At 45.2% G+C, this 14,038-nt stretch overlaps 1 protein-coding gene and 1 long non-coding RNA gene across 4 annotated transcripts in view; one reads left to right on the top strand and one right to left on the bottom strand.

The window, feature by feature from the left end:
* LOC119164300 (homeobox protein OTX2) overlaps positions 1-14,038 on the bottom strand; it is a 231,649-nt gene that overhangs the window by 182,461 nt on the left and 35,150 nt on the right. For 2 of the 3 annotated variants that reach the window (XM_037416461.2, XM_037416462.2), the window contains exon 1: positions 5,290-5,633. The exons of the other annotated variant lie outside the window; for it this stretch is intronic. In XM_037416461.2, the coding sequence (XP_037272358.2) occupies positions 5,290-5,399 (110 nt within the window). In that variant the 5' untranslated portion in view covers positions 5,400-5,633. Of the gene's footprint in view, positions 1-5,289; positions 5,634-14,038 lie in introns of those variants that run through there. 3 annotated transcript variants of the gene reach the window in all.
* The window catches only part of LOC142768881 (uncharacterized), a 99,893-nt gene that overhangs the window by 77,042 nt on the left and 8,813 nt on the right, over positions 1-14,038 (top strand). The window lies entirely within an intron of this gene.

Here is a 14,038-nt window from a genome sequence, read left to right as displayed (position 1 = left end):
TATCTTTGTTACATTGTCTTCAGCGTTTATGTGGCATTGTTAGTGACTGACTGAAGGCAGTAATAATTTTTGTCTGAAAAAAAAAAACATGCTTGTCTCATCTCATTCATTAGGCTTTTGTTGTAGCACTGTCATGCACGTAATCAATCGATGAAAGCTTTCTGCTGAACTCTTATATAAGATTTTTGTTATTACTGGTGCGAGAACATGTGCGTATATGTGGTAAATGCAGTATAGTGTCAGCCCCTGAGCCACTGAACGAAGCGCGGCTGCGAGTATTTGTATATGCGCCGTCGACCGCCTATCCACACTTGCGCGGGTGCGGTGCTGGCACCTATAGCCCGATCTTTGGGAGGTTGCCCGATATGACCAATCCTTGAGCCGCTAGACACCAATGGCTAAGGTACCCTTTATTGGCTGCTGTGCTTCGCTTTAGGCATCTTCTTCATAATTTACCTTGATGAGATCAGCTCCTGTGCCATCCCTTCTCTCTGCACATAACAGTATGTTAAAAACAAAGTAGTGCACAACTGTCTGACACTAGGCATGTAGCTTATGCCTTTCTTCATGACTTATCTTCAGATGAAGGGGTGATTATTTCTACACGTTATCTTCTGTCTTCTTAGGTGTTATGTGTTCTGGTTTAAGTGCAGTTGTTCTCTAGTGGTGTCAGTTCTTCAAGGAGTGTTTAGAAGATGCCTCTGACATTCCAAAAATAACAAAACTTGCTCGTTGTGCCAACAGAACCTAACAGCTACTCATGTCTGCATTTTCGCATTAGTCTATTGTAAGATGGTCTGTTGAAGGCCGCGATTAAGTTTGGTTGAACTACATGTGTGTATGCACATGACAAGGTAATCATGGTGGTGTTATCCAAACACCCAATCAAAATTACGCACCACGCAGAGTTTCACACCGATGGCACGCTTAATTATGCTTGTTGAGTGCTTCTGATGGGACTTCGTACACGACTTTGAAGACTTCTGTTGTGTCTGTTTCAGCATATCTTTCTTGTTCACGCATACCCAACACACATAAAAAGGCGTACGCGTACGGTAAGCAGTACGGGTATCATACGTATCCGCACACGCGCACTTCGATATTGCTATCACGGTAAGCTCGGTATACTATATCTTGCCTCCAGCCCTATATATATCTTGCCTCCTGCCCGCACATCTCACCGCACCACTCATTCCTTTCATGTCGGCCGGCTACGCGCCCGTACCACGACATTTTCCGCCTCCTCCTTTTTTAGTGCAGCTTCCGACTGGAATGACCTTTCCACTGATCTCGCCACCATAATGTGCCACTCAACATTTACACAAAATGTCACTCGTTTCTTTTCAATTTGAATACATTACATTGTTCCTTTTTGTGCCACTGGTTCTCACTTTGTCTTCTTTTTTTTTTGGCAAGGTGTTACGCCTGTTAATATGTATAATGATCCTGCACATGTATTATTTTATTTCTGTATTGGTTACCCCTGTTCATACTTATACCCATCCTGCATATGTATTACATTTGTTGTATGTTTCCCACCCCTTATGTTATACCCCTTCAAGGGGGTCTTTAAGGTAATAAAGTGAAGTGAAGTGAACTATCAATTGTCGTACAGGGAAAAACCCGGCAATGTGGCTCTAGAAGGTTTGATATTCACGTGCGCATTTTTATAAATAGCTTGCTCGTAACGACATGGACGCAGCTTCACAATGAACTGGTTGATCATTAAGGCGGCTTTGATGACGCGAGGGCAGTGTTATCACACACGCTTCAATCTGATAACGAGGCGGCCGCAATGTTATTCTCCTCCGTGCGCCCACAACAAAATAACTTGCAAGCGATGTAATGATAACAATAGCGAGACGTCACAGACGTGTGTCCTACCATGCAGTGCTCCATCATGGCGGTTTCAGTGACGCGAGTGCAAGCAATTTTAACGCCGTTTTCCAATGAATAATGGGGTGAACAGTCGTGTCTACTATGTGGCAATCAGATCTTTTGTCGAGGTCACTCACTACTCGTTCAATCAATCGTTCTTTATTAGTCGTGTCAAAAATGTAATACATTGCAGGCAAATGTGCAGGAGGAAGTGTTAGGTTACAAATTTCAGGTGGGGCCTCTCGTGTTAATACAATAAAAAACAAAATCAATGACGAACAAGACAGGTTATCACTTTCCGATTTGCATACATAAAAACAACCTAACGAAATTAATGAATTGCAGTGGTCATAGCTTGACTAGAACCTTTTTAATTATCACCTAACAAAAATCCTGGATATCTTCCTGAAATGTAACCCTGAGCGGATGCGAGACAGCAGCGTTGCGCGCGTGTGGCGTCACGGGTTGAACGGCGCTAACGCGGGTGCTGCGGTGAGCGCTGGAAGAATCGTTTGAAGCGATGGCTGGCGTAGCTCTTGTAGGTTACACGCACAGACAAGTTTCAACGCGTACATTAGGCGCATGTCAGCTTTATTGCGTGTGAACAGACGAGTCGGCGTGATGTATTTGATTGATATGCGAGTTGTAACGTGCCAAAACCGCCATATGATTACGAGAGACGCCGAAGTGGAGTACTCCAGAAATTTCAACCTGCTGGGGTTCTTGCACCGTGCACCAAAATCTGAGCACACGGGCCTACAGCATTTTCACATCCATCGAAAATGCGGCTGCCACAGCCGGGATTCGATCCCGCGACCTCCAGGTCCGCAGCAGAGTACCTTAGCCTCTAGACTACCGCGGCCGAGTGACAAGACGGCGGTGTAGAAAAGTGTTGCGGGTGAACAGACGAGGCGGCAGCCGCAAGCACCAAGGCGAACGCGTGGCCGACGAGAGAGGTAGTGACGTCAGCCCACACTGTGAGGTGAGCGTGACGTCAACGCACAACAGTGGTGTGACCTACTTGTCACCGCGCCAACACCTGCGGTGCGTGGCGCGTTGTGCCGAGGGACAGCGTTACACAGGCCAGTCAAAGAGCTGCTTCGCCCCTAAAACATGGTTGTGCAATAATCTTTCGAATCACGTGATAGTAAACTTCATAGTAAAATTGACAAAAACAATGCTCATTCTTGCGTGATTAGTGCGAACTATTCACTTCTCATAGCCTGCCCGGATAGGACCACATGATTGAGTTCCGGCACCAGAACGCGAGTCATTGGGTACGATATCAACTGTGTGGACGCGCCCTCACACCTCGCCCGCAACCAAGCAGAGCTATTTTGTTTCAACCAGGTATAGAAATAAAGTCAAGGAAACAGTGACAGAAGCAAAAGAAACAAATAAAGAACTGTTAGCACATTTCAGAATCGCATGCTTCTCTTTTCCCATTGAAAAATGGCTCCAGAATTTTTTTCTTTTGCTCTTCCAAAGACGCGTCCCCTGCGTTTCATTCTGTTTGTCTCAAATAACATTATCATCTCTACGACCACCCGAATATTTACAGGCATGCATATTTCGCGCAGTAGACATAAAACATTGTCAAATCACATGGCTGGCTGTGGCATTATTTGTCTCGAAGTATTGATTCTTGATACAACGTATACGAAGCCATAATATTCAAGCCCACTTGGATGCCATCTTTTCCTTTGTTGTATGAACTTTCAATGTTTCTTTACTTGTATGTTAGTTGGTACTGCACACTGCTTGTTGTTTGAACTTGAAGTAACACTGAAGCTTTTGTGCGCCATGTATGAAACAGGAAACATTGAAGTGCACGCGCGAAATACGGCGACAACCAATCCTTCCAATCGCTCATCAGTTGTGTCACATGGAATAAGTGGCATAAATACGTGGGTAAAAAAAAACGTAAAAACGCCTGTACGTATTCGCTTGTCTTTGATGCACACGAACTTGGACGAGTTTGTTCCGATCCATGAAGATCCATGCTATGCGAGAGCTGAACGCAGTGATTCGGGCCTCGTACTTTAGGCCGCATCAACAAAAATACGGCCCAGCCAGGCCTTAGCAAGGAGCGCAAAACAGACCAGACACATAAAGATTATACGAGACGAGCGCTCACTTTAAACTAAACAATATTCACAGAAAACAGAAAATATTCATAGAAATCTTGCACCAAAAGGCAGCAGAAACAGGCAAACACATTCGCGAAACCACAATCTAACAACTGAAGAACAGCCATCACCTTACGGATCAAAATCATAACAAAAATAGACAGAAAACTAGCTCTTGCACAAGAATTGATTGATTGATATGTGGGGTTTAACGTCCCAAAACCACCATATGATTATGAGAGACGCCGTAGTGGAGGGCTCCGGAAATTTCGACCACCTGGGGTTCTTTAACGTGCACCCAAATCTGAGCACACGGGCCTACAACATTTCCGCCTCCATCGGAAATGCAGCCGCCGCAGCCGGGATTCGAACCCGCGACCTGCGGGTCAGTAGCCGAGTACCTTAGCCACTAGACCACCGCGGCGGGGCCTCTTGCACAAGAAGGCTCACTAAACACAGAAGAAACAATTACGGTGAACAGACCCAGATTATGGCAAGCATATGTATACGCATGGATGCGACTGGTCTATTCCCAGCGCCAAGCACTCATCGAGTTAAGCCACTTCCCGCAAATGAACGTGGAAGCATTTGCGTGGATATGCATCTCATCGTGTATCTCGGCTGCTTAAATTTCCTAAGTACCTTGTTTGTCTTAGTTCAAGTCTTCATTGGGGGCTGTGTGCTACTAACGCTAACCACCCGTCATACCTAGATTGTCCACTAGATCAGCACGGAATAGAAGCCACTTCATCTGCTTCAATCAACATTCGTTTTTTCGTAATGGTGGACTCATGTAGCTCTTTACCCTGCTAAAAAAATACAAGTATACGTACTAAATAAAGGGGCGTAGTTTCATACTACATCCATAAATATACGTAGACCCATGTCGGGATTCGAACCCACACCCTAAAGTCTTCCGGCGCAACGTGTAAACCGCCACGGCCCACGATAATGTGCCGGTAGTATATCCTCATGTCGTTCCGGTAGCATACTAATGTGCTACGTATATCTATAACCTTGCACTTTAAACAATGACCGGCCATGTCAGATTAAGTCAAGGTATGCGGCATAATTGCCCCCCCCCCCCCATTGAGATAATTAAAGGGGGGCTGGCACGCCCCCACCCCTCTCATGCACACATCTATGCCTCACACAATTTAAAACACCCATCGTGACTCACGTCATCGAGTGGGTCTCTTTTTCGTTTGTCGTTTCGTCAAGTTCCAAGGAACGCAAAGTCATCAATGTCGTACCGACTGAATTCCAGAGCAGCTTTGCTTACCGATTGGCTTGTCGGTCATTACTGGCACGACTTGAGGGCGGGAAGGACGCATTGAGGAACATGCTTTTCTTCTTCGGCGGCTTTAGCGCATGTTGGTGGCACACAGGCATCAGCGAAACAGCGAGGAACCGCAGAACGACGGCAGGGGGCGTAAGCAGAACAATTTTGTCGGACGCATGTTAAGTGGGGGGGGGGGGGGGGGGGGTTGTGAAGGGTCATTCTGCGCTATGGGTTTCACGACGAAAAAAAATTTCGGGGGAAGGGGGAAGCACGGGCCCCACTGAACGACACGGCACCGTACTTTTAGTCAACTAACTGCCGTGCTCAATGAATCATCTGGACCGCAGCGACAGCAGTTGATCGCTAGCTGTTCGCCGTGCGTATAGGCTGGCCCGAACGCTGCTGTCATGCCGGGCAATCTGCTATCAGGGCTAGCGTATCGTTGGACGCATTGCCGGGTCAACGAGATATCGCTTACTTTTGCGTGGTGCTTTCGTGCGTACGCCTTCGGCAGTTTTATTCGCTTATGCGCTTTTGTCTGGCGAGACATTTCAGAGCTGGACTAATCCCCGTATTCAGAAACGCTCATCGACTCGAATTCCGCCTTTCACTTGACTGAGTGGAGTACTGCGCCGCTGCTCGACTGAAATTGACGCTGCGCTTCTCGAGAATCGCTGCAGAATATTGCCGATATGCAGTGACTTGGTCTGCCAAGAGACGGTGCTCCTATGGAGTTTTTTTTCAAGTCAAGGTGAAGCATTGAGTGAAGGAACTTTCTAGAATACGGTGGTAACTCACAGAATGTGTATATAGCCGCTCCCGTGACTGCCGAATGCCTTCACTATAGCGCACGGCTGGCATGCCCTCGCCTTTGGTGACGGTTAATGCAACACGCTAAGCAACGAGACGCTGTACTTTACGGTTGCCATAGCTATACTGCCAAGGCTGCTGCAGTGGTTTTCCCCGATTTGGGCAACCTGAGTTTCGGAACAATAGCATGCTATTGAACTCGTGAACAGCTGTCACGATTTTATCTGCAAAGTTTTTGGTGTATATTTCAATTAGCTATTTGGACAATAAAACAGCCTTGCTTTCTCAATCTTTCTTGTTGGTTTTTCTTTTCTCTGGCGCGAGTACGTAGCGAGTACGTAGACGGCAATGGTGACAACGAGCCGCCAACTGGTCTTCTTTGCAAGCTACACTAACAATTTATTGACATATACCTTGCCGCTGGCACTTGAAAGTACGGAGCATGCGTATTGTATACAGTCCCTGAATTTTCACCCCAATTACCATGAATCCCATGTTTGGCAGGCCGCGAAATACGATTGTCCCTTATCGGCATCTTAGGCCTCGGTAATCGCCAATCACTTCTTATAAAACAATGTGCTACGTTCCCATGCTGTCCATAAAACGACAAACAAAAAGTATAGAAAAGAATGGGCTCGTCAACGTCCATTCGTTATCGGCATGTGCTACGTATCCTCAAGTCTTCAGTGTACATAAGAAATCGCGTTGTATCGCTACTGAAATTCCGCTTATAAAGAGATAGAAAGAAAGAAGGAAAGAAAGAAGGAACGTTCTCTTTCGCGCCACACGCGCACAACCGCAGTTATGAGTGTCAAAACAATGGTTTGATTTTGAGAAGTGCTAGAGTGTACAAGAGGGCTACAAAAATTTTGACTTAACCTGCGCTGGCACCGCATGGTACATGGGACTCTATAGCATTTCGCCTACCAGGGGTGTGCAGGAATATTTTACGAGGGGGGGAGGCGAGCACACCTGTGATAATTAATGAGTTCATTAAGTGGGAGGGGGGGGGGGCATGGGAGGCGGGAATTTCAGCCATTGTGCTGTGACTATTTTCCCTCTTGGGGGGGGGGGGGAGCGGCAACGAAAAATTTCAGGAAGCTCCGTCCCTCCGTGCTCACCCCTGACGCCACCCCTGTCACCTACACTGAAGTGCGACTGCCACTCACAGTATCGTGCCCGTGGCTTTCAAGTCGGCCGTTGAGCACCGTCAACAATCATCCTACCGAGTTGTACAGTCGCAACTACATTTATACTAAGTAGCCAGTACGTCAAAAGTGTAATTTTTGTTTTATTTATTGAATACTGAAAACCAAGAACTGGTCCAAGCAGGACAGGTACAAGAGGCAGGATACAAGCAAAAACACACGTGAAAAAATAAGAATATATCACGAGAAATGGAATCGAAACACCGACTAATAGAACACATAAAAGATAACATGGCAAAAATGTTACATTTTATGGATACATAACATAAAATTAACAGGGCGTAGATTAGCTCTAAGCAACAAAAAATTGGCTAAGATCAGTTAGACAGTTCCACTCTGATACAGTACGCGGAAAAAAGGAAAATCGGAACGCGTTGGTTTTAGCAAAATACGGGGTTAAAGAATGGGCGTGATGATGACGTGTATGCCTAGTGGACAGAGGAGATACATATGCACACGGGTCAAGGGCTAACTTATAATTAACAAGAAGATATAGAAGGTTAGTCGGTTCCTTTTTCGCCGTAATTCAAGTGTTTCAATGTTGTTAGCAGTCATAAGTTCAGTCGGCGAGTCCGTAATTTTAAACTTTGAATAAACAAACCTAACAGCTTTTCTTTGCACTGCTTCTAGTTTTTTTATGTTAGATTTAGTAAAGGGGTCCCATACAACACAGGAATATTCTAGTTTTGGTCTTATGTACGTAAAGTAGCCAAGTAGTTTTATGTCAGAAGGAGAATTTCTAAGCTTATGTTTTAGAGCCGCCAACTGGTAATTTGGGTACTAGTGGAGCACCCACGATACCCTTATTCGTCGTTCTGCAGAGTAGAGTATAGCGAGCTATCTCGCTATACACATCTTGGGCGGTGCCTTGGCTGGTTGGTTGGCTGCTGACAATTTATTAATGGCTGACCCCTCTTTCACGAGTGTGAAATTATAAACACCACACACATTACACGATTCACATCTGACGCCTGGTTGTTTTTACTTTTATACCCGTGCTATATACATATAACGTCACTTAGCATGATTTCTCGCCCGACATGACGCCCGTACAGCGTCTTCCAAGCGTGGATGTGTGGTACCGTGCGGATCTGTATACAGTCACCGGCGTGGATATGTGGTATGAAATACTCGATTACCGCACAGGAGGCGTGGGTTCAAATGCCGCGGAGATCCTGGATTGTTTCGTTTTTCTCATTGTGTGCCATTGCGGTCCCGGGCACCAGTGGCGGTGCACAACTATACACCTCCATGGTCAGCCGTTTTGGTCACGTAAAAACTTTCGCTTTAATAATAAACACTGGTCATTTACTATTTCTAGAAATATAGTCCATGAATTCATCAGGCCTGCATAATCTTAGCTTGTCATTACTGGCAGGTGTATTGATCGCAGTTGCAGAAATCAATACTCGTCTCATCTAACTAAACTTTCTACTTTTGCACTATTATGCTGTGACATTTGAGAAGTGAAAGTACACTGCAGTGATATTATATCGATTGATCAAGTTGAGCTCCGTACAGCTGTCAATGCAGTCGATGCTTCGACAACCTTGTTTGCAACAACTGTATACAGTTACTGTATACAGCTGTATACAGTAAACAACTGTATACAGTATACCGTGTGTATATCACACGCACGGTATACCGTGCGTGTGATATTCGTATGAAGCCCGCTCGGCGCAGTACAAAGAGCGAATTAGGGTATAAGAATGTAAGAAATAAAGACAGTTTGTAACGCTGTACAGACGGGTTCTCTGTCGATAAGTTTGCGTGAAGGGCGTGTACAGATTTTCCTCTTTTTCAAAGGCACAGATGCTTAGATTTCGATAATGCTACTCCTGGTCGTCAGTTATGACTCCTTTCGGCAAACCCGTTCAGTGTACCAACAATGTTTCGATATCCGCTTTCAGTTATGGGGCTAGCAATATGCACATGCATTCGTAGCAATATGAGCACAAATTCCATTCAAAGAGCCACGGAGAGTGTTTGTTGACGTAACATCGTTACCATGAACTCGTTTACCTTTAGCTTCAAGGCTTCGCTACGAAGTAATGATATCGTTTTGGCGTTTTATCAATAATGTTGCTGTTCATAGAGTGTCTTATTCGGGGCATGTGCAAGCTTGCTGCATTCCTGAAACTGGGTTATGTACAACGCACTGTATATGTAAACTTTATTTTGTTGCTGTTGTTGCCACCACCGTTATGTTGGTGTATTTAAGGATGGCCAGAACCTTCTAAACCTGTCCTAACCAGCTATTTTCCCCCTAATCTCTCCCAACATTGCTTGTAGTGCTGAAAACAAAGGTGATTCAGTTAAAAAGGTGCACAATACATAGAGCTCCCTCCATCGGCTTTCCGAGCTGTTCAAGCAACTGAAACCATGCGCAGAAGGCACAGCATCGTGAATCCACAAACATGCCTAGCCCCTCCCCCCTCCCCCACCTCTCTCTTCCCTTATCATTTACAAATATCTCGTCCTGTGAGGTTAAACGATAAAGCATGAGCCACATCTCGTGACCCGCACTGCTTTCCCTTCGCTGTGGGCGGCCGGTGATCTATACGTCGTCACTTGGTGAGCCCACGTGGAGAGAACGGACGATGCCTGATCAGTATTCACCGAATGAGGTGTGTGCGGTATTTAGACTCTGCAGATTAAAGGTCTGCCGCTGCCTTCTCGTACCGATCTCCGCGTGTTCCTCACTTTTCATCGGAAATTAAACGACTTCAACTCGGAGATAAAAGGGCTCACTTTATCTACGAAGCGCGATGTGAATTATCTTCTCCGACCACAGGCGAATGTTTGTTCACACGAGCCATGTATTTGAAAGATAACGATCGGAGAGGGAAGGTAAAAAAAATTGAGTTTGGTGGAACTAGTTGCTAACCCATATCAGAGGGGACAATAGTGTTATCCATCTATTAACTTTCGGATAATTATTGCATGTGCCGTCTACTGGGCGACCATGCCTTACTTCAAATAACGACCTTTTTTTATGCTCGATTTTTTATTTATGGTTGCAGCGTATCGCTCTCTGAAAGAGAACAAAACACAGGAGTGATAAAGATTGGATCAGTTATAACATAAGCAGACTAAATGATCTAATGAAACTATAATCGCTGAAGTCTTTAACATTCTGTGTCTACACACTTTGTAAGCTATTGGAAACATTCATCAGGCTGACTTTAGCAAACATTGTAAGAAATAAATTACAAAATGGTCATTAAGTGCCTTCATTAACCCCTTAGGGTACAAAAATTTACTGACGTGACAGAAATTAAGGCGTTGTTAAGCGGCATATGGTTGTAGCTCGCTGCTATATTCTCAAGCTCCAAATCTTGCGGCAACCATGATTTAAAAGAAAATGTTGGGAGGTCAAACTTCGTCTCAAGATGTCTAAACTTCAATGGAATACGAAACGAAACATTCTAAGCATGCATACTCCGGGATACGCTAAGGTTAGAAAACAACGAATGTGAGGGTACTATCATCATTGATGCTGTGATTCATCCGTTGTGTTTGCATGGCATCCCATCAGTTCGACTCTTCGGGCTGCGCGAAGCCCACGCAAGATTTTGATGGAGTAACGGTTAAACAGGCAAACATCCTTGAGTGAGAAAGAAAAATTAAAAGAGAAAGCTGGTAGGGTAACCAAGGCTGACCCCCGTAGGCTACCCTGCACTGAGAAAGGGGAAGGAAAGTTAGATAGGAGGAGAGAAAAGTGACTGTTGTCGCTGACGTGACCATTCAGCGGGTAGATATCATGAACGGTGAATTAGTCTGATATTCACAAGAAAGCGTAGCAGCGATTTTGTTGCCTTCGCAACTGTGAGAGACTGCAGCATGGTCTCAATGTGTCCCCGGCAGTGAAATTGCTCGCGTTTCGTTGATGTGGACCAGTACAGAGGTGAAGTTTATCTAACGTGTAACACGGGCAGTAGCAGAAGAGGGTGCTCAATATTTTTTTCTCAACAGCACAGTCATTGCACTCTATGCTGTCTGTCATTTCGATATTGAATGAGTGAGGCATTGGTGAATGTTACACCCCCCCCCCCCCCCGCAGACGGCCTATCACCGTATCTTCCTCCCGGAAAAGACTTTGAGGATTTGACATGAATGATGCGCTGGCACAGCGTTTCCAGCTTCAGTACGCTTACGTAACCAAGCCAGTTGATGAAATTCCAGTCTTCCATATTCACCCCGCCTATACCTCTTTGCCCCATTCCACTTCTAGATATTCCAATCCATAGTAACTTTGTCGACTTCTGACGCACAGCGTTATATAGGTGTACATATAACAAACTGTAAGGTGCCGTCTATAGGCAGCGTTTTACCCGCTGATTTGTTCGCTGGTATACATGTTTCGAGCGTGCGTCACAAGGAAATAGCAACCGCTACACTTCAACGCTTCACCACGGGCAGCCATACAACTTTAGCGTCCTTTGCTGGTTTAATTATCCATAAAGTATTGAAGGAGTTCGTATGAGGAGAAGTTAGGTGAATAAGACACTGTCCATTTTTACCAAGCACCAAATATACCCTGGTTCGAGCACTTGTTCTCAAGTATTTCCTCACGTAGCGGTATCAGTAAGGCAAGAGGCCTTACGTAGCGGTATCGGTGAGTGCAAACGCCATATTTCAAATAGACTCTTTCACCGAGTCCCACCCCTGAAAGGCACACAGCAACTCTATACCGATGAATGGATGGATGGCTAAATGGATTAATGTATGGATGTACGCTCGTGAATATAGATGGATGGACGGACGGACGGACGGACGGACGGATGGATGGATGGATGGATGGATGGATGGATGGATGGATGGATGGATGGATGGATGGATGGATGGATGGATGGATGGATGGATGGATGGATGGACAAACGAACGGATGGACGGACAAACGAACGAATGGACGGATGGATAGTTAGATGGATGGATAGATGGACGCACGGACGGATGTACGGATGGATGGATGGATGGATAGATGGATGGATAGATGGACGGATGGGTAAATGGATGCATAAATGAGTGGTTCATCTTTTTGATCGAATGACGGCTCAGGCCGCCGAGCCATAGTACATTGGGCATTATTGTGTATTAAAACACAAAGCTTTTACTCGTGCCTTGATTTCAGCCACCGATCAGACAACCTCTTCTGGGTTATTTCTACTCGCTTATGGTCTATTTTTCCTTCCCCGTATAGCCACAGTGATTAGGAAAACCCACCCCCGTTGCACTGGACTGCATGTTGAGGCCTTTTACCGACAAATATCAAGTTTTCAGCCACTTCCTCCTCCTCCTTCTCCTCCTCCTAAACACTGCGTAGTGCGTCTATTACTTCGTATTTTGCTTGGTAATTCTTAGTCCGCATTACTGCCATCCTGGCTTCAAACCACAGAAAGCTACCACGAAAGTTACCGCAGGTATTTTCTATGTCACTTTCCCATCCTATGCGTGCCGCACCTCTAGTGGCGCACCCTACCTGATCCGTAGGCAAGCCATATGACCTAAGCATCTCGTTTCTGTTGGCTTGATTTTTTTTCATCCGTTGTTAAGTTTCTGCGGTTCGAACGGTGGCTTAAACGGTCCTCCGGGTCGTACTTTCTGGGCTTCGAGAGAGCCACCGGACGTCGAGTGGAGAGGGGAAGAAGAGGGTCACGTAACTGCGTCACGAGCCGAAGACCCTCAAGAGCACCCGGAGCGTGCGTGGGTCGTCCCCCAGAAGGCTGGCAAACAGCAAACGCGCTATACACGCTGTCGCGGCTCTCGGTGGTGCTTCGCCGCAGGCCCGACAAGTACTGCGCAAAAGCGTCCTTTTCAGGGGCCACCGACCAGAAGCCATTGACGATGGCTCGTTCACCCACCGCACCCAGACGCTGTCCTCCCCATGCTGCTGAGCAGCGGTCTCTGTCAGATGGCGCGCTGTCATCCCTATGACCCCCCCCCCCCCCAAATCTTTCCCGAAAGCACCCGCTGATCTTCAACCCCCTGGCTTTTTTTTTGCATTTGTTTCCGCTTATGCCCTTTCTCGTCTGTACGTCGCATTCGTGCAGTTTGTCAATTGAAGAGGTCTACTGGTAACCTGCATAAGCTTTATCTATCTATCTATCTATCTATCTATCTATCTATCTATCTATCTATCTATCTATCTATCTATCTATCTATCTATCTATCTATCTATCTATCTATCTATCTATCTATCTATCTATCTATCTATCTATCTATCTATCTATCTATCTATCTATCTATCTATCTATCTATCTATCTATCTATCTATCTATCTATCCATCCATCCATCCATCCATCCATCCATCCATCCATCCATCCATCTATCTATCTATCTATCTATCTATCCATCCATCTATCCATCCATCTATCCATCTATCTATCTATCTATCTATCTATCTATCTATCTATCTATCTATCTATCTATCTATCTATCTATCTATCTATCTATCTATCTATCTATCTATCTATCTATCTATCTATCTATCTGTCCCAGTGGCGTAGCAAGAAATCTTTTTCGGGGGACGTGTGTATGTTTAGAAATTTTAATATCCAGGATTTGAGCCCCCAAACCACTCTGGTTAGTCAGCCATTTATATATATATATATATATATATATATATATATATATATATATATATATATATATATATATATATATATATATATATATATATATTCTTCCAAGGCGGAGTATACGCGACGGAGCTTCCCTCTTTCGTCCC

This window comes from Rhipicephalus microplus, chromosome 8, assembly GCF_043290135.1.
Source record: "Rhipicephalus microplus isolate Deutch F79 chromosome 8, USDA_Rmic, whole genome shotgun sequence".
Taxonomy (NCBI): Eukaryota; Metazoa; Arthropoda; class Arachnida; order Ixodida; family Ixodidae; genus Rhipicephalus; species Rhipicephalus microplus.
The sequence above is the reverse complement of the archived record's forward strand: the minus strand, read 5'-3'. Positions and strand labels throughout refer to the sequence as shown.